This window comes from Megalops cyprinoides, chromosome 6 (genome assembly GCF_013368585.1).
Source record: "Megalops cyprinoides isolate fMegCyp1 chromosome 6, fMegCyp1.pri, whole genome shotgun sequence".
NCBI classification, from domain to species: Eukaryota; Metazoa; Chordata; class Actinopteri; order Elopiformes; family Megalopidae; genus Megalops; species Megalops cyprinoides.
The window spans coordinates 26,762,300-26,789,989 of record NC_050588.1 but is presented as its reverse complement, the minus strand read 5'-3'; the positions used below and the strand labels follow the sequence as shown (position 1 = coordinate 26,789,989).

General features: G+C 39.8%; 1 protein-coding gene across 2 annotated transcripts; it reads left to right on the top strand.

The window, feature by feature from the left end:
• Positions 1 to 661: 661 nt before the first annotated feature.
• hdac11 (histone deacetylase 11) lies at positions 662 to 26,959 on the top strand. Of its 2 annotated transcripts, XM_036530293.1 has the most exons (11): positions 662 to 696; positions 1,742 to 1,890; positions 2,606 to 2,706; positions 3,480 to 3,506; positions 3,875 to 3,991; positions 12,411 to 12,453; positions 16,346 to 16,422; positions 16,887 to 16,949; positions 23,023 to 23,119; positions 25,276 to 25,454; positions 26,183 to 26,959. In XM_036530293.1, the coding sequence occupies exons 1-11, from the start codon at positions 662 to 664 to the stop codon at positions 26,420 to 26,422; spliced, it is 1,128 nt and encodes a 375-aa protein (XP_036386186.1). In that variant the 3' UTR covers positions 26,423 to 26,959. The 2 variants fall into 2 exon arrangements, with proteins under 2 accessions (XP_036386186.1, XP_036386187.1); XM_036530294.1 differs by lacking the exon at positions 3,480 to 3,506.
• Positions 26,960 to 27,690: the final 731 nt, after the last annotated feature.

Sequence of the window (27,690 nt, the reverse complement as noted above, 5' to 3'; positions counted from 1 at the left end):
CCAAAACGAAAGTACCAGATTGCTCGTTTAAATTCCGAAAATCTCAGTTATATCTAATTAGCAGAAAATAGCTGACAAAACAGCGAATTATGTAGCTGTAGCACTGCGTTTCTGGAATTACTTGTGCGCATGCTCAGGTTACGCAAAGGCAGTCGGATAATGTATTTTCCAGCGTGTTTTTACCACAGCCACACGGCAGAAAATTTGCGTTGTCTTGGGGAGGTGCTGCATCGCTGTAGTCAACAGAAGCATTGAAGCATTGCTAATGACGTGGATGTAATGAATCAATAATCAGCGAAAATAAAACCTTGAGATATCAAAGTAGTCGCTGATTATAATTGTGTAGCATAGAAAAATTGAATAAAGGAGCTCTCACATGGATGATTTGTGTTATAGAGAATAAACTGCCATTTTAAGAAGGTGTGGCTTCAAATGTACGCTTCTTGACAATCTTAAGAAACCTTGGGTGCAATTTTACACGTATTTATTTCCTTAAATAAATACGTGTAAGCCAAGTTACGAGCAATAAAGCCTAAAAAACCTAATCGTTTCAACAGATTGTGTTCTTCATAGGCATGGTCACATATGGCTATGAATGTTTTTGCTTTATATTGCGTTTTTTGTGCCTTTCATTTTTAGATGGAAATAAAAATGTAGAAAAATGTCCCAAAAAGAAGCTTCACAAGAAAAAAAATGGTATGTACCCAGTAAATGTTTTCCATTAGTTGTGTCGGTTATATGAATAGTGAATCTCAGGGGTCTATTACGAAACGCAGCAATAGTGAGAAACAGTTTGTAGCGCCTTGCCCCTAGCATCACATGGTATTAGATACCAATACAAATCAAACGCATTATTATTCATTCTTAATCTAGCAGCTGCACATTTATTGAGTGTAACTTTTATTGTTGGAAACACATATAAAGTACAAGAAAACCGTGATAAAAGAGTAGACTGTGTTATATATCTGTTATAGCTGTTACTCTGTGTTACTACCTGTTTGTAGCCCTACTCCTAAAAACTCTTAATTCCCGTGCAGCAAATGCAATAATACATATACAAAATATATGTGAATCATTCCTTTAACCTACTTATAAAGAAATATCACATAACATAATGTATATGTCTTATTAAATGTCTAATGTATATAAACTACAGTGTTTTCTGCAATAATAGATGGTTCATTTGTAGGCCACACTTTGCCTTATAAGTCATGGCAAGACTTGGGATATAGGAAATATTTTACTGAATGTTAGTTATAGGGGACAAAACAAGGTTTTTTTGTCAGCCTGATTTATTAAGTGCATTCGGCATGCATGCACAAGAGGGAATTTAGTACAAGATTGTGTCTGTCATGTTTGGGATGAAAATCAAAATAAGGTTGCTTGAAGAATGTGAAAAAAGTGCAAATCCATTACCTTGTAAAGCAACAACTTTCAAATGAGGATATACTATATAGTATGATGTAAAAAAAAAAATCCTATAGGGAGGTAATTTTTTTTCAATTACAAAGCAGTTAGAATAATTCATCTATATTAACAGGGTTCTGTGGCTTTTCTCTTGGGTCTCTCCCAGGTGAACCGTTTGCATTGTGTTTTAACTCTGCACATTCTTGGATATAAAGGATTCAGTGGATTCATACGTTTTATGTTAGACATTACTGATAGAACCTGCAACATATTGCGCAGAAATTGCTGATGAATTTAGGCTCGTAAAGTGTTTTTTGCTGTTTTATGTTTACAGCGCCCACAGGACTGAGCTTTATACTGAGGTTCCACCAACATGCCTGCCCATCGTCTACTCCCCAGAGTACAACATCACCTTTATGGGCCTTGAAAAGCTGCATCCATTTGATGCTGGGAAATGGGGGAAGGTCATTCACTTTTTAAAAGGTATGTTCAATAACAACTCGATGGAAACACACAGGAAAGGTCTCCTTGGCGATTGCATAGTGTAATGTATGGATGATGTGAGGGAAAGAAAAAGCCTCTAAGTATGTGCCATCACCTCTGAAAGGAGTGAGTTGGGGGTGAAAGTTTTGGCACATGGAGGGGAGAAGTGGTGCATTAGAGCAGAGATAATTAGAGGAGCTGGACTCCCCTCGGGACCCTTTGCAAGTAGGCTGTTCTGGCTTTGAACTGAAGGTCAGGGTTAGAGCGCAACTGTGGCAGGACTTCAGATAAACTTGTAATCAGCAAAGAAGGTCTTTGCCTCATATACCCCTTTGTCTGTGAATGATACCATGGTCTTCAGTGAGAGTTCATACCGTGGAAACTACATATGTAATGAGTTACTAGCAGAATTAATTATAAGGCAAAAATAGCAGCATCAAAATAGAAAAGTGGATATGATCTACCAAATAGAACTAGATGTACAAATATCCCAGTATTCCTGTATTTGCAGAAAGGTGATGATATATAAAGATTGACTATGAATGTCATGTCCATTTTACCATCTGTCTTGCAAGTACATTAAGTTACTGTACTTTACTTAGTCAAGTGAAGGATTAAGTAAATAAGTTAGTGCAGAATTCTTATACTTCGGCATGGTTTTGGAGGTTTTCCCTTTTCAACTAATATTCTCAACAACGTGTCTAATCTGTTTCAGAGGAGCAGTTTGTCACGGACGGGAACATTGTGCAGGCCCGGGAGGCCACTGAAGAGGACCTGCTGGTTGTCCACACAAAACGTTACCTGAACAAACTGAAGGTAGACTCTCTTCACTGGCTGTTTAGTGGCCTACTGTGCGCTGAATGGCCAGGTGTGGCATTGTGTTTACCCGGTTCCTGACCCCAAGTGCTCCTCGTACTTCCAATGCTTTACCTCCATTTTTCTAAGTACTGTCGGCAAAAAGTTACAACAGAATATTTGGGTAACAGACCTAGTGATTTCAAAATAAACTGACTGAGTACAGAATGTGGCTTGTGGCATGTCATATTTCAGTATCCACAGTTTTGTAAAAACATCAGAAATGTATGTGGTAGACCGTTAATATTTATAATTTACAGAAAATCACACTACTGTGATATTATTTTCTTCTTACTTTGTCAGCTTATGCTGTTATGCATTGCACATCAGCAGTTACATAGTAGAATGGAGTGCCAAATTAAAATGTCCTGGATTATCCCTAGAAAGCCCTGGTACACATTCTAATCAGTCAGGTTAGACTTTCAGCAGCTTCCTTCTCGTTTTCTTGTGTATGCATGAGATACCATTTTTGTATATATATTCATAGAAAGGAAATATGAAAACATGCATGATGGTTCTGGCAGTGGTCTTTCTGCATGGATCTTCTGTAACACAGGTGTTGTTTTGCTTCCATACTCTACTTTTTAGATGAACCATTACTGTCTTCCTAAATGTCCCTTACTGTATGTTCACTGTACAGTACAAAGGACAAATCCTGACATTAAAACTAGGTCATTGTCGCACTCTGAAATACATCTATATATTTATTCTCTCTTTTTTTTTACTGCATGCAGAACCATATCTTGGAGGGCTCAAGAGAGGTATCCCAGTATTCTGCTGTGATTGAAGACATTTGCTATATGCATTTTTGAACATTTTGCCAGCAGTAAAAATTCCATTTGGTAGCCTCCTGTCTCAGATCTTGCTTCCAAACCCTTGATGTGGATTTCAGTCCTGAACTATTGTGTTCCTTCTCCCATATTGTTTTGTGTATTCTGCGAGGACTTGAAACATTTGTGCCGTACTTTCTTTTATTTTTGTGAAATGTGGTATGCATATTACATATTTTTTTGACATTTATACTGACCACATGTGGTGGTTTTTAGTGAGAACGCAACCTTTGTCACGGATTCGGACATAGTAAGCGCCAAGCTTATATGCAATGGTATGCCTTTTATTATCCTTACAGTGGTCTCTGGTGGTGGCCACCATCACTGAAATTCCACCGCTTCTGTTCCTGCCCAACTTCCTGGTGCAGAGGAAGGTACTGAGGCCCCTACGCACTCAGACGGGTGGGACCATCATGGTAAGCCACGCTACTTCTACTGATAGCACCTGTCCATCATGTTGCTAGTACCCGGTTGCCTTTGAAAGCGCCCTGTCTGATCTGCTGTGTTCGCTGGTGACACACCGCCAGGGTGCTACAGTACTACACCCAGCTGGCTTTGAATGGAGTGGGGGGCTTACTATGCAGTGCTGTAAGATACGAATAAAGCACAGAGCCCCAGCAGTGCAGCTTTCTCCTTAGAGAAAACCCCATCAGCTGGGAGCTTGTGATTGATGGGCCGTTTCATAGGTCTGTTGTTTTATTTTCCATATTAAAACCTGCTGTCATAAGAATGTTCATAGCCTGTGTTCATGTCTCCCCAGACACCAGTCATAACAACTTTAAGATTTCCATTTATCCTTTTCACTCACTCTCAAGGTGCTGAGTCCAGTTTCTCAGTGTAACAAATAAGCACTATAGCCGCTCTCTATTTAAAAGTTAATTTAAAGTTTAATCAATCTCCAGGTTTAAGTGTGACAGCTTCTGTATTTTATTGTATGTGTTTGGGATTTTTAAAGGTTTTGTGAGGCATAGTTTTGGGCTTATGCAGGAAGTAAAATTACCTGGGGAACAGCAATCTGCTTGAAATGCTCAGAACATCTGGGGTCAATGAGATATTGAGAGTTTGCACAGGTAGGTAGCTGAACCACATTAGGAGAAAGGAATTGTGATTTCATTTAGGAACAAACTGATGACTTCTCAATGGCTTTTTCTTTGAGCCAGCTAAGAAACAGTACTATTCTTCCAGTCCCTTCAATGCTGAGCCAAGGGTGCTCCTTTTTTGTAAAATGTGACTGTACATTAACAAACATTACATACTCTCAGATCAGTGTCTTATTCCAGGATATTGCTGGCTGTCAGTACTGTTAACCTCATGCCTGGCACTCCATACTGGTAGCAGTCTTGCAGTGCTGTGATTATGACACTTCTCCGGTCCTGTGTTCATGCACTGTGCTGTGACACTCTTCTCAATATGTGTAGCTTTCCTCAGCACGTGATTGTAATGCTGTGTTATGTGACTGTTCCTGTGTGTCATGCATCATGACAAGCGTGCCTCCCCTGGGTAGATTCACGGCCACCATCTCAGTTGGTGAAAGTGTAATTACACCATTGATTAATTTCCACTCAATCATCTGTCTTCATGCAGCGCTCAATTACTGTCAGGCTCTCACTGATACACCATCGAGGGAAGGGTAAAAGGGGCTGTTTGTTTTTCACTGTTTTACCTCCTCCTGGAGCAGTGCGAAGCCTTCAGTGAGTTTTTCCTCTCAGAGTTGCTTTCTGCCTGTTCAGCAGACATGAAGGCCATCTCACTCTGGTAGAATATGTAAAGAGGCTATTATGAAGTCAGTAACCGCCGCAATACAGGATCTCTTTTAGAGTGCATATAATGACATAAAATAGCAGGAAACTGAATTTTTGCACTGCATGCTTCAACAGCAGTTTATAACTGAACAAAATCATGGAGTGAAAAGTGGAAATAATTTGGACATACAATCGTGTACATATCTATATAAGATCAAACAAATGCTGTTTAAGGTTAATGTGGTTAAACTATGTACTTTAAAATGTATTTTGTTTTAGAATGAAAAGATGCTGTCATCTTTAGTGGTCTCTGACTTTCCGTGTTGTCTTCAACTCTCCATATTGTGGCTGGTGTCAGTTCTTATTAGATATTGGTACTTTTCATGCTGGTGCACTTTAAAAAGAGCTGAAGAGGCCCTGTTCAATGGCTGTGACTCCATCTAGTGGTAAAATGTCATTACGCTGGTAGGCGCACTGTCAGTCATGCATCATACTGCTTTTTCATGTAGAGCTGGAACCAAGGAGTCTTGCTTAGTTCAGCTGTCAGTTCATTTTCCATTATTATTTTGCCATCTTCTCCTGTGCTTGCTCAGCTAGCTTTACTGGTGCTTTTACTGCTTCTAAAAAATTATGGGCGGGATTAGCAAGCGGAACGGCTCTACATCTCTACTGCCAACTGTTTCTACTGTTGGCACTGGCACTGGAATATTATGAGATAAATGTATTAAAGAGAAAGGAACATGTCACCATCACTGGTCATCGCCCCCAAAGGTAGTTAAGTACAAGTAGATAGAAGTATTATGAGTCTATTATGGAGTATTGTGAAGCCCAAGTGGTTGTCGTGGTCTGGGCAGGTGCATTTCTTGTGATGTCATTGGCTGTAGCTCTGGTTGTGATTAACTCAGTGGAAAAGCCATTGTGCTGTTTCAGGTCAGCCAGCTTTGGCTTCATTTCATAATATACCTTTATTCGAGAGAAGGGAGTATAGAGTCAGCTGCCAAAAAGTGGTTGTTAGCTGCTGCAGGGAGGTGGTTGCAGTCTTTGTTAAATTCTCTTTTGATTTTTCTTGTTTCCTGGTTAGATTTGTGTCAGACATGTGCAAGGATCAATGACATAAGCAAATTAAAATTTTCTATGTCTGCAGTCATGATTTCAGAAAAGACCATACAACCCCCCAGAAAGTTTCACTGATAACCTTACAAAAAAAAAATTGTGTAAAAATGTAAAGTAGCAGAAATTCTGTATTTATCCGATGTCAAAATTTTTCCGATGACCCTGCCGCATGATGAATGGCTGTCCTAGCATGAGATACATCAAAGTAGACATATGTTTTTTAACTAGATGTTGTATATATTAATCATAGGATAAAGGGTCAACCCTAACCTTATTGATTTGAACTGCCCGGCCAGCTTATTCATTCCAACCAGTAGAAAGCAATCAAACAAAACAGCTGCATGATCCTTTGACAGGAAATAGTGAAGGACTAGAGAAGAGCTCATGTGCCTTTTATCACGTGCTTTGCAACATATACTGCACTATGTGTGCAATACTGCACATTATAGCCATTTGCTGTCATGTTACTGAAGCTCAATGAGGGTTGGTTTGGCTAGTGGAAGGGAGACCAGGGAAGGCCAGGTTGGACATGGAGCTGGACACAAGTAGGGGGCAGTGTTCTCCCTGGACAGGAACACTGTGCTGTCCGAGACACTGCCTTTGGATGCGATGATAAACCACTGTGGTCTTTACTTATGTCACTTATTGCAAAGAGGAAGGGGCTTGCTGGTGTTCTGGCTCTGGCTGTAGAAATTCCTTTCCCTCCACCTCATCTGGTTTTTTGGTGAGGTGAGCATTTTAGCATAAAATGGCCTCTGTGCATCACTGAAGTGAGGCACCTCCCTCACTCCCCCCTCCAAAAAGATGAAAGGTAATATATGAGCCATGATCATTCTTTCCTTTATTCATTCATTGATATAAAACGTGTGGGACTGACGGAATCTGTGCTGCAGAGCGCTGTGCTGGGAAAATCTGGAAATTCAGTGGAAGCTTTGGTAACTATATAAAGGAATCCAAAGGTTTTATGTTGCCCTGGGGTAAAAAAAGAGGTAAGACACAGAAGAGATTAATTACAGAATGCATTATCATTGGTTAAGGTCAAAGAGCTCTTTGAAGCCTGTTGGCAAATGGTCATTGCCCTCCACAAGTTGGGAGGTTTTATAAAAAGCTGAATCTACCACTTTCCACTGTAGTGTCCATTCTAAATAAACTTAAGGTTAGAGATACCATGGAAACTCTGACAGGAAGAGTTTTACGGGCTTGCATTACAGGCTGTAAATCTGGTCACAGTGGATTTTGTAGATCCAAATTCAGCAGTTTGAAAGCCCCAAAACAAAATGGCATCTTCAGGACAGAAATTTTAGCCATTTAAGGTTGCTTACATAAATTTGGCTCTCATACCTGGGTTATAAAGAAAAAGCCTCTTCTGAAGACAAATCAGAAAAAGAGGAACCTTGAATTGAGCAAAATACCACTCAGTGACAATTTGAAGGATGTCTTATGGTCAGACAGTTTTGGACATGATCATCAGCTTTATGTTTGGTGAAAAAAGGGGAAAATTATGCAGAGAAAAAAACCCATGCCTACTGTGAAATACAGCAGGGGTTTTGTGGTAGTTTTAGATCTGCAGGTCTTGGAGCCTTTGTGAAGACAGAGGGAGTCATGACCTCACATTTGTACCAGGACATTTGAGTCAAAAACCTACTTCCCCCTGGCAAGAAGTTCAAGCTTGGCTGAAAATGGCCATGCATGATAATGATCCAAAGCATTCAAAAGCACTGGCAGCAGTGTGGTGTAGTGGTAAGGAGTATGGATTTTAACCCAAAAAGTGTTTAAAAAAGGTTTGAAAATTATACAGTATGGAAGTTGTTGTGAATAAATATGTCCATATAGCAAGTCAAATGTAATGTAATTCACCCACATCTACAAAGAAATGTCTATTTATCACAAAATAAATATTCTCAACTGGTCAGATCAATCTCCACACCTCAGTCCAAACATTTATCTGTGGTATAAACATTCAACATTCAAACATATATCTGAAAAACATAAATCAAGTGGGCACTTCATTTTTCAGAAATAGAACTCACTCTTTTAAAATGACAAATTAAACCGTACTTGTCACCTAAGCTGAAACTTTGTGCTGAAGGCATCTGGAAATGGGACTTTTAGTACAGTATTCATTTAAAAATCACAGTAAAAACCAAGGAACCATTGGATTGGTTTGCTTTGGAGTGGTACTCCAGTTTGAGTTTTTTTGTGTAAATTGGCTTAATTTTGATATCAATAATTTTGATGGTAGGCCTGTTTTTGCAACTGCTTTTTTGTAGACTGAAAGCATTTTTTTTGCGTATATGGTGATGTTGTTGTTGTCTTGATTAAATACAGAGAAAGCTGTCGAAAGAGGTGACCTCCACCATAATTGCACTGAATTCCTGTTTACCTCACCAGGGCCCGGCAAAGAGCTCAATCAGTTGGAGTGTGCACACATGCTAATGCGTATTATTACTGTTCCAACAGTGTGTTATATGGGCCTAAACAGTCTCTCCTTACTTCAGAGCCTGTTTCCTCCCCATAGGCATCCCTGTCTCACAGCGCCAGGGAAGGAGAGGAATTACACTGCCCCCCTTGTGCTCTTCCTTCCATCTGATAACGCCATGTGCCTTATTTGTGAAACGAACAGCTGCTGTTGCCTTAAAGACCCCCATGCTTGCATTTGCAGAAAATGGCTGCGATTTCATTGGTGACCCGCTGTAGCTAAATGCTGTGCTTCAGTGCGTCATTTTTTAATGTAGAAGGTGAAATCTTGGAAGCCTCTCTTTCGCTGTCCCTGTAGGTTCCCAGAAATTCTGTGAACCTCTGCATTGAGAGAGAATCGTACATTTCCCATGATTCCAGTGAGTCTGTATCAGTTCTGTCAAAAGGGTGTTCAGTGTTGGCTCTGACATGCCAGGTGTGTTTTAGATGAGACAGAAACACTCTGTCTCCAGATGATGCAAACACACGGCTGCCAGCCTCTAATAACCCCATCTTTATGCCCAATCACGCACTGGTGCCGTTCACCACCGGGGGATTAAGTTCAGTAATGCCGCGTATGAGTGTGACAAACGCATCTAGTCTTACCTCCCAGGGTAAGCCATCAGTGCATCAAGTGTGTCTAACCTCATTCTTGGGACTTAAAGTGCTCTCTTTCCCTCTCTTGTGGGAATATGCCTTCTTAAACAAGTACATCTGAAGATTCACTCTGCAGTCCTGTTCAGATGTGGCTAGTGTGAATTAGGTAAAAAAGCTATGTACATTTGTAGCAGGGAAAATGTGTGCTTGCAGAATAAAAATAACTTATATTCAGGTAGTGAACTTTGATAACGAGAAATCAGTATAACATTTTATTTATACCACAGATACAGGAAGATATTAGTAGAACTTTAGCAAACGTGTCTCATGACAAGGTGGGAAAACATTCAGTCCATCTGGCCAGCTCTGAAAGGCATTATTATGATATTCTGTGTTCATCTTCATCACACAGAATTTTAATGGTGCAATATTAATATCTTATAACTTTCATAGATCAATCACTGACCCTTTGCTTGGTTTTTGCTGTGAAAAAGCTATGAATTTATCAGCCTCCCAATGTGTCTTTATTCCTAAAGTTGTAAAGATATATGTACACTATATATATATATATATATATATATATATATATATATATATATATGTGTGTGTGTGTGTGTGTGTGTGTGTGTGTACACTTCATAAGCATGGTACTTAATGTTGATTTTTGATTGATGACATTAATAACACATTTCATTGACTGTGTCAGGGTTATTATAGAGCAGCATCTTATGTAACAGTTCAAAATTCAGCATGAACATCCTGCAAAACCAAGATAATGCCACAAATGCTGACTATTTTTATCTTATCATTTCAAAATCAATTTTCAAAAGAATAATCCTAACACTCAAGAGTAGTGTGTATAAATAAACCGCCCTTTTCAAATAATTGCTTTTCATGGTCTATGTACTTGTACAGTAAACAAAGAAAAAAAGAAAAAAAATGTATGTTATCATACTTTGAAAAATGCTGGAATGAACATATTGTTGCTTATACTAGTATTGTTTAAACATTTCCTCCCTTTGTATATTATAAATGAAATGATAATTGTAATATAAATGAAGATGAAGAATGCTTTGTTCAGTAACTATGTTCAATAACATGTCAGATCACAGTTGTTATTGCTGAATATCCTCTTTCCAAATGAGACTATTTTTATATATATTTATATGAAGAAATGTTTGTGGGGATGACTTTACGCAGTCATTCCTTCTAAGTTTCAACTGAAAGCATTGCCATTTTCAGTTTTTAACTAGAAAACAAGATTATGAAATGGAAAAATAAAACTCAGACAATACTTTAAAAATAATGACAATATTTTAAAACATTATGTACAGCCAGGCTGATGTGTCATTGTCACTTGTAAAACAACAAACACACTTCAATAAAGAAGCCAAGTCACATACAATACATGGAGGATGACCATTTAATGGTAAAATATTGATTGCATTTTCAAACCCAGCTCTATAGATAGTGAGCCCTGGGGACAACAGTAATGTTTGTTTTCAGATGTTTTTTTATTCTTTAAACCATTTTACCATGTTCTTCTGTGGACACCAGCAGGACACCAATGAAATCACTGAGAGCGCAGTTTTTTTCAGGGTGTTAGGACATGTATGCTCCTGTTCCATCCCAATCAAAGCCTTATATACCTGTATGCATAAGTAGAGCCTTTGCCTTTAAAAGGAAGTGCAGAGCTGCCGGTCAGTTTGCACTCAGCTTCATCATCGTTTGCACACAGTCAGGCTCCCACACCACCCCCTTCCGGTCAGATATAAAAACTGCACCAGAGAAAATCTGATACGGTAATGATCTATAATAAATGTTATGTAATGACCAAATTACAGGGTGTAGGTGCCATTTTTGGCCATTTTCCCAGCCACTGGAAAGAAGGAACAGCTAGGCGGGCCGCCAGACATGGAGACCAGCAGGGAGAACCCTGAGGAAGGAGGCCCTTCGCTCTGCCGGGTTTTGTCTGTGATTTAAACAATACCCACTGCAGAGCCTCGTCATGTAATGCTGGTCATCTGCTGTTCCCCTTGGTGAAAGTCAAAGTAAAATGACTGTGCCAGATATTTCCAGCTGCTGCATTTGGGAATATGTTAAAAGCCGTTTGGGGATCAATTTGTATTGAATTTAGTACACTTAAAATACAATTCACAAACAACAGCACTCATAACTTCTCTCTCATGCCTTCCTTCACCATCCTCACATCTATCTACAACGTGCTTAATCGATGCAGTTATCAAGTTGTTTTATGAGTTCAGCAATATCCACTGCTGCTGATGTCCCTTTGAGTTTCTTTCTCTTGGTGTGTGTCCCTGAAAGTAATGCAGTCTTTCTGTGCCTGGCACATGACTCCTTCGTAAAGTTCCAAGTCCACTGCAGTCCCACTTGGCGACACCAAGCAACAAAGCCTGTCAGTCAGTGGGAGGGACATGGCTGATCTGAAAACTGGAGTTAAATGCACAATGTCATTCTATGGCACTTGCATTGCCCTGAGACACATAAAACTCAGGTGAAGTAGATATGCAGCCACATATTCCTGTTCTGCTTTAACTGCATTTTGACGAGCTGTATTGTGGTAAGTTTTATACAACAGTATAATTTAGTGTGATCATATTTGTATAACCTAAAGCTAGAAGCAGACCTTTATCTATGCTTGTATGTACTGTGTCTGTCCATGCATGGAAAGACAGCACTAAAGAGTTCTCATTAGTATGCATGTAAACATGGATTGTGTAACAAACAAGATCTGAATTATATTTCAGTGCCATGTCATGGCTGTTGACCCCCGTGTTAAGCAAGCGCAATTATCCTCTCATTATTATTCATCATAACAGTTGCCATACAAATGAGAAGAGCGAGCTCCTGTTGGCCTTCAAGTGTATTCCTGTCACACTGTAATAACCCTTTTTATTGTTTGCAGGCAGGAAAGCTGGCGATAGATCGGGGATGGGCCATTAATGTGGGTGAGTTGAAATACAGCACGTTTTCTGGGACTATTTCAAGCACATAAAACAATCAATCTATGTGCCCTCAGGGGGTTAATGTAATGTTCAGAGAAATAGATATGGAATGGATTTCTCACCATTAATTGAGTGCAGCATGTCATTAAATTTAATGCATCACAGCTTATAGCTAATGTGGTGTCAAAGATGCATATTTTTCTTCCAAGAGCTAAAATCGTGTAAAAAGGGTTTTCATTATTGCATGGTACAAAGTGAACCATGTGTCCCATTCTGGTTGTGCTCTCTGACTCTTACAGAATCAGAGATGTTTGAGAGTATTAGAACGGTTGTAAAAGGTTATTGGTTTCTGTTTATTTCAGACAGTTACACATTGCGATTTTCCTCAGCTGTTTCTGAGGTAGAATAATGCGCCTTGCTCGGGGATACAGGGTTACAGTTAATTACCTCAGCCACAGCTCCACACTACTTCGCTGTACTATTTTCAACAATATACTTATTTTTATATGTTCTAATTAAAACATTTAATCAAATGTTTTTGTCAGTTACTATATTCAGAGTCTGTATACGCAGCACATTTTGGCCTGTGGGCTTACATGTGTTCATAATTCAGAGTGAACAGAGAGGATGATCTCTGCTGAAGCAGTGCTTGAGCCACTGTGGGTCTGCCTGTTGAGTGCAGCTTTTTATATTCAGATGATTTTCCTCAAGACAACATTTGCAACCCCACAATCAAATCAGCAATGTTTGCCCATGTGTGCCTTCATTTCAGATGACCCTAAAAACAGCCACAATGGAAAATCAGCCTGAAATACAGACTGATCCTTTAAAGCGACCTTGAATCTCAAGCTTTTGTTTAGCCCACTTTGCATTAAAATCTACATTCAGTATCTGAATGTAGTTTTATTGTATTCAGTTGTATTGTAAAATCTCCGGACCAAAAGTTCAAGTCTCAAGTGTTCTAAGCCATAACAGTGTATCACACACAAATGAGCCTTGGTAGAATGTATGTTTAAACAACACTTTTAGCATGACCCTTTTACAAAAATATTATTGCAGTTAATGTAGTGCTCATTTGATATACCTGAGTAATTAGAAAAAAGCAGGAAGTTTTTATTAACCTTGTCAAAATGAATCTTGAATATCCACATAGTGTGTTTAAGTAGAATGTTTTTAACATTAACCACTGTTTTTTCTTTATATGTTATTAAAATATTCTTTAAAAGGTACATATTCCTTGAATACAGCAGATACAGTTTTGAGGCTTTCAGGAATACTGTCAATCTTACATAACTAATCCTTGGTCAAAAACCTCACTATGGAAGGTTACAAGGTCAGATTAAAATTTCATACAGGATGTGAGACTCAGGTATGCCAAAAATATCTGAAATGAAAAAAATGAATAAAAGATTTATTTTAATTTGTAAGGGTACTGTGACCCAATGATAAGTTTGCCACCAGGGAAGGGTGAGGTGTGCCATAATTTGAACACAGTGCGGCGGCAGATGCAGTGCCCACAATTTGGGGCTGTTATTTTGAAATGAGACTAATGTGATCGTACAAACCCTGAAACAGAAAACAAATGCTTGCTCCCTGTTGAGCCTGACTCGTACCAATTCCTTACCAGTTTGGCCAGGTAGCTCAGTTGCTTAATGGCAGCACACAATCAGGGCAAGGAGAAAAAAAATTAGTCCAGTCCAGGAAAGGGTCGATAAACAGTTCAGGTACTAACTCAGACAAAGGGTCGACACAGATGTCTGGGCACTCAGACAAAAATCATCTTTCACAGGAAGGCAAGCAGGACTCATGACAGCAGTTTTCCACACACTTAGCTCTTCTCCGCTCTCCATGCCACACAGACCTGCAGTCTTATTTTATGTGCCCCTGACGAGCCATCTTCGTGGAAGATGCCACCCCTCAATGACAGCTCCACTTGCTGTGTTACAGTACATTAAAGGGACCGGAGACTAACTAATGCAGTTTATTATTTTACACATTATAACATGTAGACATAAGCATTTATCATAGTGGTAATTACTGTTTTGATAAAAATATTATTCCCAATATGGAAGAATTTGTTGAATTTGCCAGTGTACATGCTGTGGCTCAAAATACCTTTCTATGACTTTCTCCTCTGTAGTTATATATAGTTACATGAGCCTGGCTTATTTGTTTTTTTTTTGTGAAGTTAGTGAAGGTGAAAAAGAACTTTCTTCATCCATCTGGTGCACAGTAGGGTTTTACAAAAAATACCACCCTGGGACAGTTCATGAAAAATAAATACTTAGGCAGTCACTGTACAAAATGTTGGTTATTCATAACTACAACTGTGAATCATTTTCCCAAGTAATTTTACTGATGTTAAATCTGTTCACCAGCGTGCAGTCAGGCAGTATCAGGGAGGTGATTGTGGTCAGTGAACACAAACAGAAGCGTAGGTGGGGTGAATGCAATCATGGATTGCATAAAAGTCTGTATGAGATTGTGGGATCTGTGAATGCAGACAGGAATAGCTGTGAAGAGATTGGAATCAGTGAAAAAGGAAAGGAGCAGCAGTGACAAGATTTGGATCAGTGAACAAGGAAGGACAGGAATAGCAGTGAGGGGGCTGGGATCAGTGAGTAAGAGCAGAAATAGCAGTGAGAAGATAGGGAACAGTGAACAAGGACAGAAATAGCACTGAGGAGATTGTAGGTCAGTAAATACAGACAGTGAGATGACTGAGAGCAGTAAACACAGACAGCAAGATCATTGTGGTCAGTTAATACAGATAAGATTATTGTAAGAATCTACCCTCTGGCTTCATTCTGTGGAGATTATTTATGGATGTCTTGTTGGGATGGCATATCCCCTATCTGTGCAGTACCAAGAGTTTGCTACTGTGTATACTGTACATACATCATCAGCCTGCTTCTATCTTTAGGTTAAGTGGAATGGCATTTCTGTGATGGGACATGGAATTTGTCATCATAGGATTTCTGTGATGTCATACTTCATGACAGAACAGACAGAATATGAAGATCAAGTTATTTTCTTTTCCTGTATACTTAAACCCAAACATGAGCACAACGGCTTGAACGTCTGGCACACCATACCTTCTCTGTGGCATTGCTTTTCTGCTCTGAGTCATTGCCGTCTGTTTCTGTTGTTTGCTTTTTTAGTGTAAAAGAAGGTTGTGTCTTCGGTCAGGTCTCCTCAGTGTTCCAGGCTTACCTCTGTCTGATTCGTGCCAAGTGGGAGAGTAAAGAGCAGCATCCGTCTTTTCTGAGCGGGTCCTGCCGGCTCAGCCTTTCCGACGGATGCCATGCTGATGAGTCAGGGAAAGCGCCCGTTTGTTCTGCATTGATAAACATTATTTTAATAGACAAAAGACGGCCATCCATTCAGAGCCTCTGTCATCCGCATAGATTTCTATTTTACTGCAAGGATGGAGTTTAATTGAAAGGTATGTCCACAGGGCCCGGGCTGCTTAGGAATAAATTGCAAATGCATTAACCCACCCCACTCCATGGACACCACTGTGAGAAATGCCTGTCCGCATGACCACTAAATGAGCAGAGCCGAACGCAGAGACAGTCAGGCCTGTACCTGAATAAACTGATGTGCACCCAATTAAAAGGGGGGCACTCAATCAAGCAGGCTGAAGCGAATTGATCTCCGCAGACATCCCGGTAGCCATCAAACAAACCCCATCTTGGTATCATCGCACACCTCATTATTTCATAGGAGGACAAGTGGCATTCTTTAGAAACACTGATACACTCAGTAGCACTGCTTTCAAAAGAGCCAATTAGAGAGCCAATTTTGTTAGAATAATGGTACGATTTTTGAGAGGCAGTCACCGGCCTTGTCTGTGCGACGCTGCTGACACTTAGTATCTCTGCCTCTTCCACAGGAGGTGGCTTCCACCACTGCTCCAGTGATAAAGGAGGAGGTTTCTGTGCATATGCTGACATTACACTCGCCATCAAGGTAAGATTGACTGGGACTGTAAGAACATAGGGGCACATGATTGGCTGTGAGGGTATGACATCGTTACAAAGATGTCTCTTTTAACTTTTACACCTCACTTGTGATTTCAGATATTCAATACAATATGAAAAGGTAACCTAAGGTTGTATTGTGTAAATAAAATGAGAACATGATCCAAGAGTTGCCCTTTTATTATTCAGCGTGTAAATCTCATTGGATCTTGGAATCAATTTTGTTGTTTTGTTTTGTTTTGTCTGTAAAGTCATTAAGTTCATTTGAAAATGAACCGCGGGGAAACAGCTTAAGGCTGAGACTGCAAGTCAATAGCCGTTACAAGGCAACGTATTAAATTCTTGGTGAATCCAACCAACATGATTATAGTTTGTCACAGAACCGCCCCACAGGTGTCTTGTAGGTCTTTCACTGTGCAAACTTTTCTCTCCTCTGTTGTCTCAATTCTCCAGTTTCTGTTTGAGAGGGTGGAGGGGGTATCCAAGGCGACCATCATCGACCTGGATGCTCACCAGGTGAGCTGCAGTCATTTTCCTCCCTAATGGTCAGTAAAAAAATACTGCAGAAAGAATTGACATCATCGACAAGATAATACCTCCTGTTTAACACGACAATCAATTCAGCGTCTCTCCAGCGCAGAGTGTACTTTTAGACTCAAAGCTATGGAGCCTGAAGGTTTGTATATAAAAGCATAGTGTTGAAAACAATCTCCATTTTACTTTGTCAGAGTTCAAGCATGAAATATGATATTACAAAAGCTTGTTCTTTCAAGTATAAAACATTTTTTGGGAATGGCTATGTGGCTTTCGGGGTTTGACAAGTATACCAGCTTGTCCATTCAGTGTTTGATTTTCTTCCAGGAATGTAGTGTTAATGTTTCATCTGTGCAACTTTGTTTTGAAAAAATGGTTTTCCTCAAGGAAAAAAATGTTCAATGTTTCACCAAAACAATTCAAACCTCGTGTTGCATGTTTTGCCTGTGCATGAGGTTGAGATTGCATTGCTTCTTAAACAACTGCATTTTAACAAGTACCACAATCAATTCAGACTTGGAAGAGTGAAGCTGCTCTTTCATGAAGCATTTAATTGTGATAATTGCCTCATTAATAATTGATTCAAATAAATTGAAGTCCTGTGCACTGTATCATTATTAAAGTAAATAAGCCAATCTTTCAATAATCAAGTCATTTTCCAATTACAAATGTTTTGCCATTAAAACCACAGTTTTAATCTATTTCTGCTTACAAAAAGAAATGTAGCATGTCATCAGCTTGACTTCCAGTGCCTATCCACATGTTCTTTCAGTGGTGATGTTGACCAATCCTGCCAGCAAATAATATTGTTGCCTAGCTGCAACATAGTCATTTTCAGCAGTTACTCTAATGGTGCCTGTGGCATAGATCTCTGTTATGGTGTAGTATTTTTCATTAATTTATCTTAATGCTTTGTGGATGCTGTACCTTAATTCACAGGACCTCAGAGTTGCACCATCACTAGGTTACTTGTTATTGTAAGGCTTTGCATGTGAGATCCCTTTGAATTCTGAGAGAGGAGTAAGACCCTTTGAGTGTAGCGTAGCTGCAGAGTATTCAAAGTGCAACGCCAGAGGGATTGGGCTCCTGTGCTATAGCCCGTCTCCTTGTTTTGAAGGTTGGTAAAAGTCACCTTATCTGAGTGTAAGCTGGCTGTGCATCAGAGCCAAGAGAGGAAGCCTATAGGAACAGGACAGAATGAAAGGAGACCTGAATCGCTGCAGTACTTTTTCCTCCCAGGCAAAGTCATTCTGCACCTTTGAGAATGAGCAGCACAAAGCCTCTAAACAGGCAGGCAGTACGCAGCGTGGAGGAAGCCCGCAGTCGCTCTGAGGAGCCTGCTGTGACTGCGTTACTGGAGGAAGCTTCTCCGCAGTGAATTTCCATGAATATATTACTCAACAGCCATGTCAGATTGGTTATCTGTTGTTGTTGTTGGTGCTGGTTGTCGGTTTAGCTGCGGAAGACCACCAAGTGGTTTCTCATCAGTCTCTGGTGGGTTTTAAACGCATTTCTCACCCGTCTGTTTTAGTGCCACCCAACAATGCTTGGACAACTGCCACATAAATGTGGGTGACAGTGATGCACTGTAACAATATTTGTCAAATATTATGCAGTTGTTACCTTGTATTGTTAATTTATACATAAATGGATGTTTATCTTTAATATGTACAATGTAATTGTAAAATGTATTATGGAGTATATCTTGTTATGTTTAAGGCTTTTGTAATAACTAACTCTAATAACTAACCTCTGTCCGTAGGGCATTAGATAGAGTGGTGTCCTACTTGTGAGTGGAAGTAGATCGGAAAGAAAACAAGAAGAGGATAGAATTAATTGAAATAGAAGTAATATATAATTAATACTTTGAATCTGAATGGTGTCAGTTGGAACTCATTTCTTAAAACCAGTGCAAGGTAAAATGAACAATCATCATCAAATCATGTCACAATGACAATGGTGATCAGTCTTGTAATGCTAACGGTGTAGGTCACACATTCTCAGTGTTTTTTTTGTTTTGTTTTGTACCTGCATGGCAGTCTGAATAGGTTTTTGATAAGTCATCTACCAAAAAAAGGTTCTTTTCCTCTGCATTGTTTTACATAATGACTCTCATCCTATTCCAATTAGTGTGGCCTTTTAATTGAGTTAGCATTGACCATGAACTGAGATCCAATAGGCTCCTGGCTACAGTCCAAAACTGTCATATTCATTTTGAAACACAGCTTGATTATAATTACAGTCCTTACCTATTGACAGGACGAAACAAGAGGGCTAGATCAATACTCATGCTCAGTAAATAATTCATGAACACTCCACAGAGAACAAAAGATCAGATCTGCACAAAAGCATAAAAATGGAAAAATGGACAGGAATCTGCAACCTCAGCAAATCTTAGGGAGGGAGAAATTATTGGAAGGCGGGGAAGTTAAACCTATACCCCAATTAAGGGACCAGAATTATGGCATGTCATCTTGGAGTGGTCTCTCGCTCTCTCCCTGGATATTGTCCTCTGCATATATGAATGTATGATTATGTACTAATGAACTGTATTATTGTAAACAATGAGATGAGAAATTGTTACCCAAGACCTGAATGGTGACAAGCAGAAGATGATAGTATAATTATAATAGGTGCATTCTGATAGGTGAGTGCAACGGCAATGCCACCAGCTTGCTGCTGTAGACATAACTCTTACATCATGTCCCTTTGAATAAGCTTTATGCCCTGACTGTGCTTACATATCATGTAAAGCAAGGCACTTACAGGGCAAATTGAAGTCAGCTTAGTAGCAGAGGGAAGGGACCCTGAGCTCACATGATGTTTTGCTTGTTTTATTCGATATAATAAAAAGTCACTGTGGAGAAATCTTTCCCTGATCAAATGTGAGGATTATGCTACCTGTACTCCCGTGGCCCTGGTATAATCCTTCTGTCTGTCAATAACAGCCAGCTCCTGTTGATCACAGGCATGTCTATCAGCCTGAAGGAACTTTCCAAAGCCTGCCTTTAATCTTCATTATAAATGTATGATTCCACGGCTACTCTACAAATACCTCCTTCAGGGTATTCAGGAGCGTGCTTTATCTCCCAGTCAGAAGAATAAGAAGCCTCATTTGGATGTAGTTGGTATGCTTTAAAAATAGAACTTAATCTATTTGCTGACAGGTCCTTTAGATTTATAAACACCCAGAGCGTAGTGCAGGTAATGTGTGATTCTTAAGTGTTTTCTTTCGCCTATCTATCAGCTCAGTCATGCCAAGTGTGGGCATGTCCAGTGTGCTGTTTCCCCTGGCCTGCTCTTAATGTCTCTATGTAATAAAATGACAGTGTTGAGTCTTTAATAGAAATGAGTATGGACTGCCTCTGTAATATCGTCGCCCTTGGCTTTGGGGCCATATTAACCTCAGGGCTTTCTGGGATTCCTGCTGGCTAGGAGCAATTCAAATCTGGAGGGAGTCTGTGCAAGTATGACGGTTCCAGCTGTTCAGTAGTTCCCTGACCAATGCTGAAAATCAGTTTTGCAATTCTGTAACATTCAGCATTGAAACCTATTCTAAGACCAGTCAAAGTTCATGATTCATAAAACATGAATGGGGTGATTATTGATGTGTTGAATTAATTCATGAAACAGAGTGCCTTTTAGTGTACCAGTGACCTTGGTCCTCGAAAACCTGAGATGAATCATGATGAAAACCGATTTAAGCTCATGTCAGAACAGCTTGTGGTCATCATGTTTTTTAATGTCACCTTTTAATGATATTAAATATACTGAGACACAACGACTTATTTCAGCACTTTATGGCTTAGAGAAGACTGAAGAAAATGTGGAGTTACAGTAGATCTATAGAGGGTTTTACTGGTTCAGGGAAGCGTGTGTGTGATTTCTGCTGTTGGAGATGGTGCAGTGGGGAGTGCTTGTGTACTGTACAGGGAGCAATGACAGTGATGGAGGAGAGCGACTGACCATCATCTTGACAGGGGCTGACTCACGCACTCGTCCTCATTTCTTTCACAGGTCTTCGTTTGACATTTAGACTGATTCCAAATGTCCTTGTCACTCTGTGTTTCTTATTTCAACTGAAATTTAGGACAATTGTTTAGCCTTCATTTCACTGTTCAGATGCTGTGAGTTTCTTAGTTTCTCTCCACTACCTCGTAGATCAGTGTGATGACAGTGTCCTCCCAAAACAATGGTACATCTGAGATCATCACCTATAATCATCATTACTCTCTGACACACTAGTCCTGGTGCACAAGGAGTGACAAATTAGACTCTGTAAATGAGAACTATTTTAGATTTATCTGACGGGGGCACATGATCTCAGTGAATATTTCTAGGTAATTTACTGAGCATAAAAAGGAATGTAGCATTCTATTTATGTAGGCATGTTTTATTAAAATTAATTATAGCAAATAAAGTATGAAGTATAAAAAATCGGGAAATGTAATAAATGTTTTTGATGTCATTTTGATTTATTGATTACTCATGACTGACTACGGTATGCTCGAGTGCCTGCTGCAATAGCACTACGTCACTTCATTAATCAGGAAAATGATTGGACACAGATGATGAGCTGGTTTCACCTTTTCAATGTCAAAAGTTGTAGACATCAAGAGAGAAAGATAAAGGCAGGACCCAATAAGCCCTGCTTGTCAAGAGAACAGCACTTTCATGCCATCAATATGTTAAATGCTGGACTAAGTCAGTGCAGTGTTGCTGGCCATCTGGGGTGATCACAGTCAGCGCTTTAGAATCTGGCAAGACATTGCAGCCAAACACAATCTGTCAGTGATAGGCTGCAGTCTGGGAGACCACGAGTCGTTGCACCTCACCAAGATTGAGACATCATCATGCTTCATCTTCGTGATTGTTTTCCAGCTCGCTCCATGGCTGGAAAGGCACCTCAGGTGTTGCTGACACTGTCTCTGTGTTCTGTTTCATCACTGAATGTTGGTGAGCACCAGATCGCTGTGTGGTTGTGTGGCAAGCAAGCAGTGACTTTGTAATCTGATCTTCGCAGCTCAGATGCTGGTGTGGGGGTTGGTGCAAGCTGGCATTTCTTATGCAGTGGAATTGGCAATGAGAAAGTGATCTTTAAAATCGAACCCCATGATGCCTCAGCTTTGACGAGGTGTTGTGACTCATGGTGTCACAGATTTTTGGCTTATCATTTATGGACTGTGTTAAGATATAATGTCTTGGTAGATTACAGACTGCTGACTGTGGACACCCCAAACAGCAAGGGGCATAGAATTATCTTAATACAGTCTCTTATGTAATGATGGCAGAAAGATTTGCTCTGATAAGTAGGTTATGTTGGTTGCTCTCTGTGTTCTCCTGTCTTGATTTTCACAGTTTGGCACTGAAGAGGTTAAATCGCCTCATCAGCTGTGTCCAAACCCCTCTCTGACTGATGAGATAATATAGCGCTTATGTAACAGCGAAATCCACTTGACTGTGTCTTGGTTATGCACAGTGAAGTCATCACACTGATGCCAAAAACATTCATTCAGTATGCAAAATCCCTATAAATTTCCCCTAAAAATTGAATTCCATAAAAGAGTGATTTTTAGAGTGACATTTATTTTGAAGCTCAGTACAGGCATCTGTATTGGCTATACCATGGGAATGGGAAAATCATGTGACAAGAAAACAAAATGTTAAATAATGAGGTATCGAATGATTTGTGTGTGTGCGTGTGTGTGTGCGTGTGTGTGTCTGTGTGCACGACTGTGCATGTGTGTGGTTGCATGGCTGCAGTCTTTCTGCCTTTAACAGTCCAAACATGAGTCTTGGGGCACATACGCAGAGAAGCTCACTGAATATGATGGCCCTTCCTCAAATGACAGACATTTCTGTGCCTTCTTGTAGTGACAGTACAATGCCGTATTGGTGTGACTTCATGTTTTAAATATTAGAATGGATCTTTCAAGTCATGCAGCTCCTGTACGGCAGTTTGATTGGCAGTTTCAGTGTCAACTATACCCAGTAGTAGCCATAATCTCTCCAGCCACATTTTTTACATTTTTTGCTCTCCCCTGATGTATTGTAGGGAAATGGACATGAGCGAGACTTTCTAGAAGACAGAAGAGTCTATATAATGGATGTGTACAACCGCTACATCTATCCTGGAGATGGGTATGCCAAACGTAAGTGGTTTTGTATTCAAAATATCATAGCTATATTTTCTGTCTATGAAAGCAAGCAATTATGAAGTTTTATCGGGAGTGAGAACATGACTTTCAGTACAGCTCCAAAATACACAGTGGAAAGGCAGTTTTTATTCTTTAAGTTTCCTGCAGGGGGCATTGTTCTGTATCATGATATTTCTGAGTGTTTTGAATGGTTGAAGTCACGTTTACATTTTTGGTGAGGAGAATTGATATTCAGGCCAACACACTTTATTGCAGTGATTTAATCAGCTCAGTATATTACCCTACCAGCATGGTATTTCCACATATTCCACATACTAACCATTACAGACTGTCATATGATCTTTATTCATGGAGCTGAGAGAGAAAACTGTTTAATAAAGTCTGACACGTATCTCTTCCAGTTACAACCCCTGCTTATCAGTGAGTGCTGTGTTAATTATGCTCTAATTTTGATGCAGTTTCTATATGAATGTTGGCAGCTCTCTCAAACCACAAAGGCAACCAGCCAGTTATTTTTCTGTTTAAAAGCCACATATTCTCCATATGTGCATTCCACCCACATCTCCACTTAGCCAGAATGCACATATTTGATTTTTCCAACTTGAAGTTCATGTATTCAGTGGGTTTATGCATATTTGGATGCTGTTGTGGAAAAATTGATAAAGCTGAAGTACTTCAGAGCCAACATATTAATAATGAGAAGAGGTACATTTGTTTGGAAATGTTACTATAAGCACTTACATATGCAAGGTCTATCTGGCATTTGTGAACAGGCTCTCTGATGTAGCTGTAGAAATGCCAATCATTGTATTTCAATTAATATGTACTTTTTTGCTTTTCAAGATAGTGCCCCACACATGTCTTTGTCTGTTTGTCCTTTCAGTTTCCTCTTCTGAATGCATTCAGCTTCCTTGGCTGAGTACATTTGTTTCTATAGCATTAAATAACTACAAAGAATGTATAGTCCATTTACAACCAGCTCGTTTTTCCTCAGCTGCAGTTAAAAGCCTTGAAAGACTTAATTAGAGCATGTAACACAGTATTCACTAATAGCCTCAAAATGGAGGAGCGTTATTCCCAGTTATTTTGGTCCAGTTCCCAGTGATTTTGGTCTAGCCTTAAAATATATAAATATATATATATATATATATATATATATATATATATATATATATATATATATATATTTCCTTCACTCTGTAAATCTGTAGCTCTGTAACAATGGAAGTGTGTGCATAACACTGAACCGTAGGTGGATCCATACATTTTCTCTCAATGCAAAAATATGTGAGAATTAAACCTACTAAATATAATTTAAATGTTAATGTTAACATTAACAATCATTCTTGTTTTCTTGTTTTGCACGCTCAATGAAGTACAGAAGTATTAAAATATCAAAGAAGAGTCAATAAAAAAGACATTTATTGGACACCAATTTTAGCTAACAAGAAAACTTAAACTCAGGAGGTAACAAAGTAGAAAATAATCATGACAGTAACCTACCCCAGGTCTTACACTTCAGGATCACAGGTCAGTCAACACCAGCATATCTCACAGCAACACACATGTGAAGGGACATGACTGTCTGTGGTGAGGCTGGTCCTTTACAGGATCATACCTCCATGTTTATTCAATATATAGTTGTTGTTACTGGCATTCTGCTGTTTGAACTCTCACTCAGTGTCTTCGGTTTTATGAAATATGTACTCTGTTCTTTTGATGCTGTGTTATTCATCTTTTACTCCATACACTTTATGACACTGTCATATTTTCCTCTGTAGAGATTCATGGTTTTTGTCTGTGCTATGTCTAAACAAGAACAGACTGACTGATGTGTTTTCAGGTTATTTTATATTTGAGCTCTAATTGTCATATGATGAGTCAATCTCTGACATCAATAGAGACAGGTGTGCTTGGAACGCCTGTGTGGTTGCAATCTTGAAAAATGTTGTTCCGTTCAAAACGGCAATTAGAATTTTTTCATACTAAAGAAAAAACATTGAGGTAGAGTGTGTTTGCGGCAAGAGTTGTTTTTTTTTTTTTCCTTCTGCATTGCCTGAAACTGTCAAAACGCAAGGCAACTGTTTTTGAAGAGCAAATGAAATTCCAGTATACAGTATGTGCTCATCTTGGGGAACACTGTGCTCCAGGGGCTATAAAGAGGAAGGTGGAGCTGGACTGGGGCACTGAGGACCAGGAGTATCTGCAGAAGGTGGAGCTTCACTCAGAGGGGGCGCTGAATGAGACCCGGCCTGACATCATCATCTACAACGCCGGGACCGACATTCTGGATGGTGACCCACTGGGAGGATTGGCAATATCCCCACAGGTACACCCATCAATCATCCCCTTGCCCCAGAGCTGGCTCCACCCCTCTCTCCTGCTGTTCTAATCTGTGGAAAAAGAAACTCAAACATGACATTCTACAGCTACAGTACATAAGAGCTGTTTATTCATCCCAGCAGTCGGCATACTGTAGCCAGTTTCCCTCAGTTCACTGGTGCTTCTTGCCCATACTGTAATGCTTGTGGCTGTAATTCCAATGGAAGGGCTAGAAAGGCAGCAGAACTACACAGACAAAACTAATGTCTGGATGTTTGGTTTGCAAGCTAGTCCCAAACTGTAACATCATAATGATCAGAAAACATGGTCATCTTTTAAAAACAAATATGGATGCACAAATATGGATGAAGAGATTCTGTTAGATGCCAAGGTTGACTTCCTCACTCAGCATGGAAATAAATTTTCAGGAATAAACATGTGAAGTATGTGCATGGACGAGATTTGTAGGTTGCTAGGAGGTGGAATTTCTTGACAACTTCCCTGTGGGATTCTAGTGGTTTCCACCCCGACCCCTCCCCTTTCATCACACTGCATGAAAGACCCTCTGTTCCCAGGTGCAGGGGGAAGATCAGGACAATTATCTTCGCCAATTAGTGCTCTAGGGGAAAAGGGGGCCAGACACAAACATTAGGTCAGCCGGCCCATTAATGCGAGGAGGCCTTGACTGCTAATGATAATGACGACGGAACGAATGGCCTCCTGTCCTTCTGCCAGGGCATTGTGAAGAGGGATGAGGTTGTCTTCAGGGCGGCCCGGCGGCGCGGGATCCCCATCCTCATGGTGACATCCGGGGGTTACCAGAAGAAGACGGCGCGCATCATCGCCGACTCCATCCTCAATCTGCACCGGCAGGGCCTGGTAGGGGACGTGGCCACCGATGAGGTGGGGCCCTCGCTCGTCCCCCTGATGATGAGCAAGTCGGCGTCGGCGGTGGAAACACTATCTGCACACTGAGCGAGGCCTTAGGGTCTTACCCTCCGGCTGGGCAGTGCCATAAATCTGGCTGCTCTGGTGTCTCATCTAAAGTCTCTTTTCATTACCATGGCGTGGAGCTCCTTGGTTTGGCATTGCTCAGGTGCAGAGTGAGTTTTCAGGTATACATACTCCTCCCTCCTTGCTTTCTGTGTTACTGTAAAGATGTTATGGCGATTGAGTCATGCCCTGTGGAGTCTGTGGTCAAGTGACAGTACTGGCCACCACACTACTTTAAACTTTAAACTTTAAAAGGGACCTTTAAGTGGATCTGTTTAACATGACTTACTGTGTTTCATGTTCTGTAAAAAGAATTGCACTTACTGTACTTAATGCACTTACATTTACTGTGTTCAGATGAACTGGGTTTTCAGACCGTAAATGATGTAATGGAAGATGTAGAGGGCACTCTAAAGGTAGGGGGAATTTCAGAGGCCTTGTGCTACACACTGCTTAAAGTGTGCCACTGATTTCTTTGATAGGTTAATAAATTGTGTTTTATGAGTTGTTCTCAGTGTATAATGGATTAGGATTAAAAAGTATCTATAGAAATGATTCAGTCATGTTGCTGTAATCATTGTAAAATGAATTTACTGATTTGTTTTTAAAATTATAAATAGTCATGGCACATGCTTTATTATAATTTAAACATAATTCTCCACAAATTATTTTTTGTGTTTTGTAAACTAACAGTGGTACTATCATTTTTTATCATTTTAACATGTGGCATAAATACTTTGTATCTCTCTCTGTTGCCACATAAAAGGACACTATCAATACCCATCTGATCTCACGTTTTGTATTGTTTTTAGGATACATATGGGCAGCCTGTTTCCAGGACATTTGAAAATCTTCCAATTTCAGTTGCTGTGTACATGAAATTTCGACTATTTTTAATTGTATAGAATTGAACTTTAAATCATAATTCATCTTAAATAACGAAAAGACGAACAAAAAATGATGAGCAAATAGAGCTCAGCTTAATAATTATATTGAACAGCTTGGCTGTTAATGTTTACAGAGTTTTCCTCGTTTCTCTGACATTTAATCAGCTCCACTGCATACCTACACTTCTGTTTTAAATTATAACTTTCTAAGTTTACGTTCAGCTCCGTTCCACAGGTTAAGTAATACAGTTAATAAACTTAATAAGAGAGCAAGACTTGCTGCCTGTCTGCTGCCTAACCTGTTTTTAGAAGCACGTTGTAATTTTCAGTGACATTCTTCAAGACAGAGTCTTGAGTTTGGTC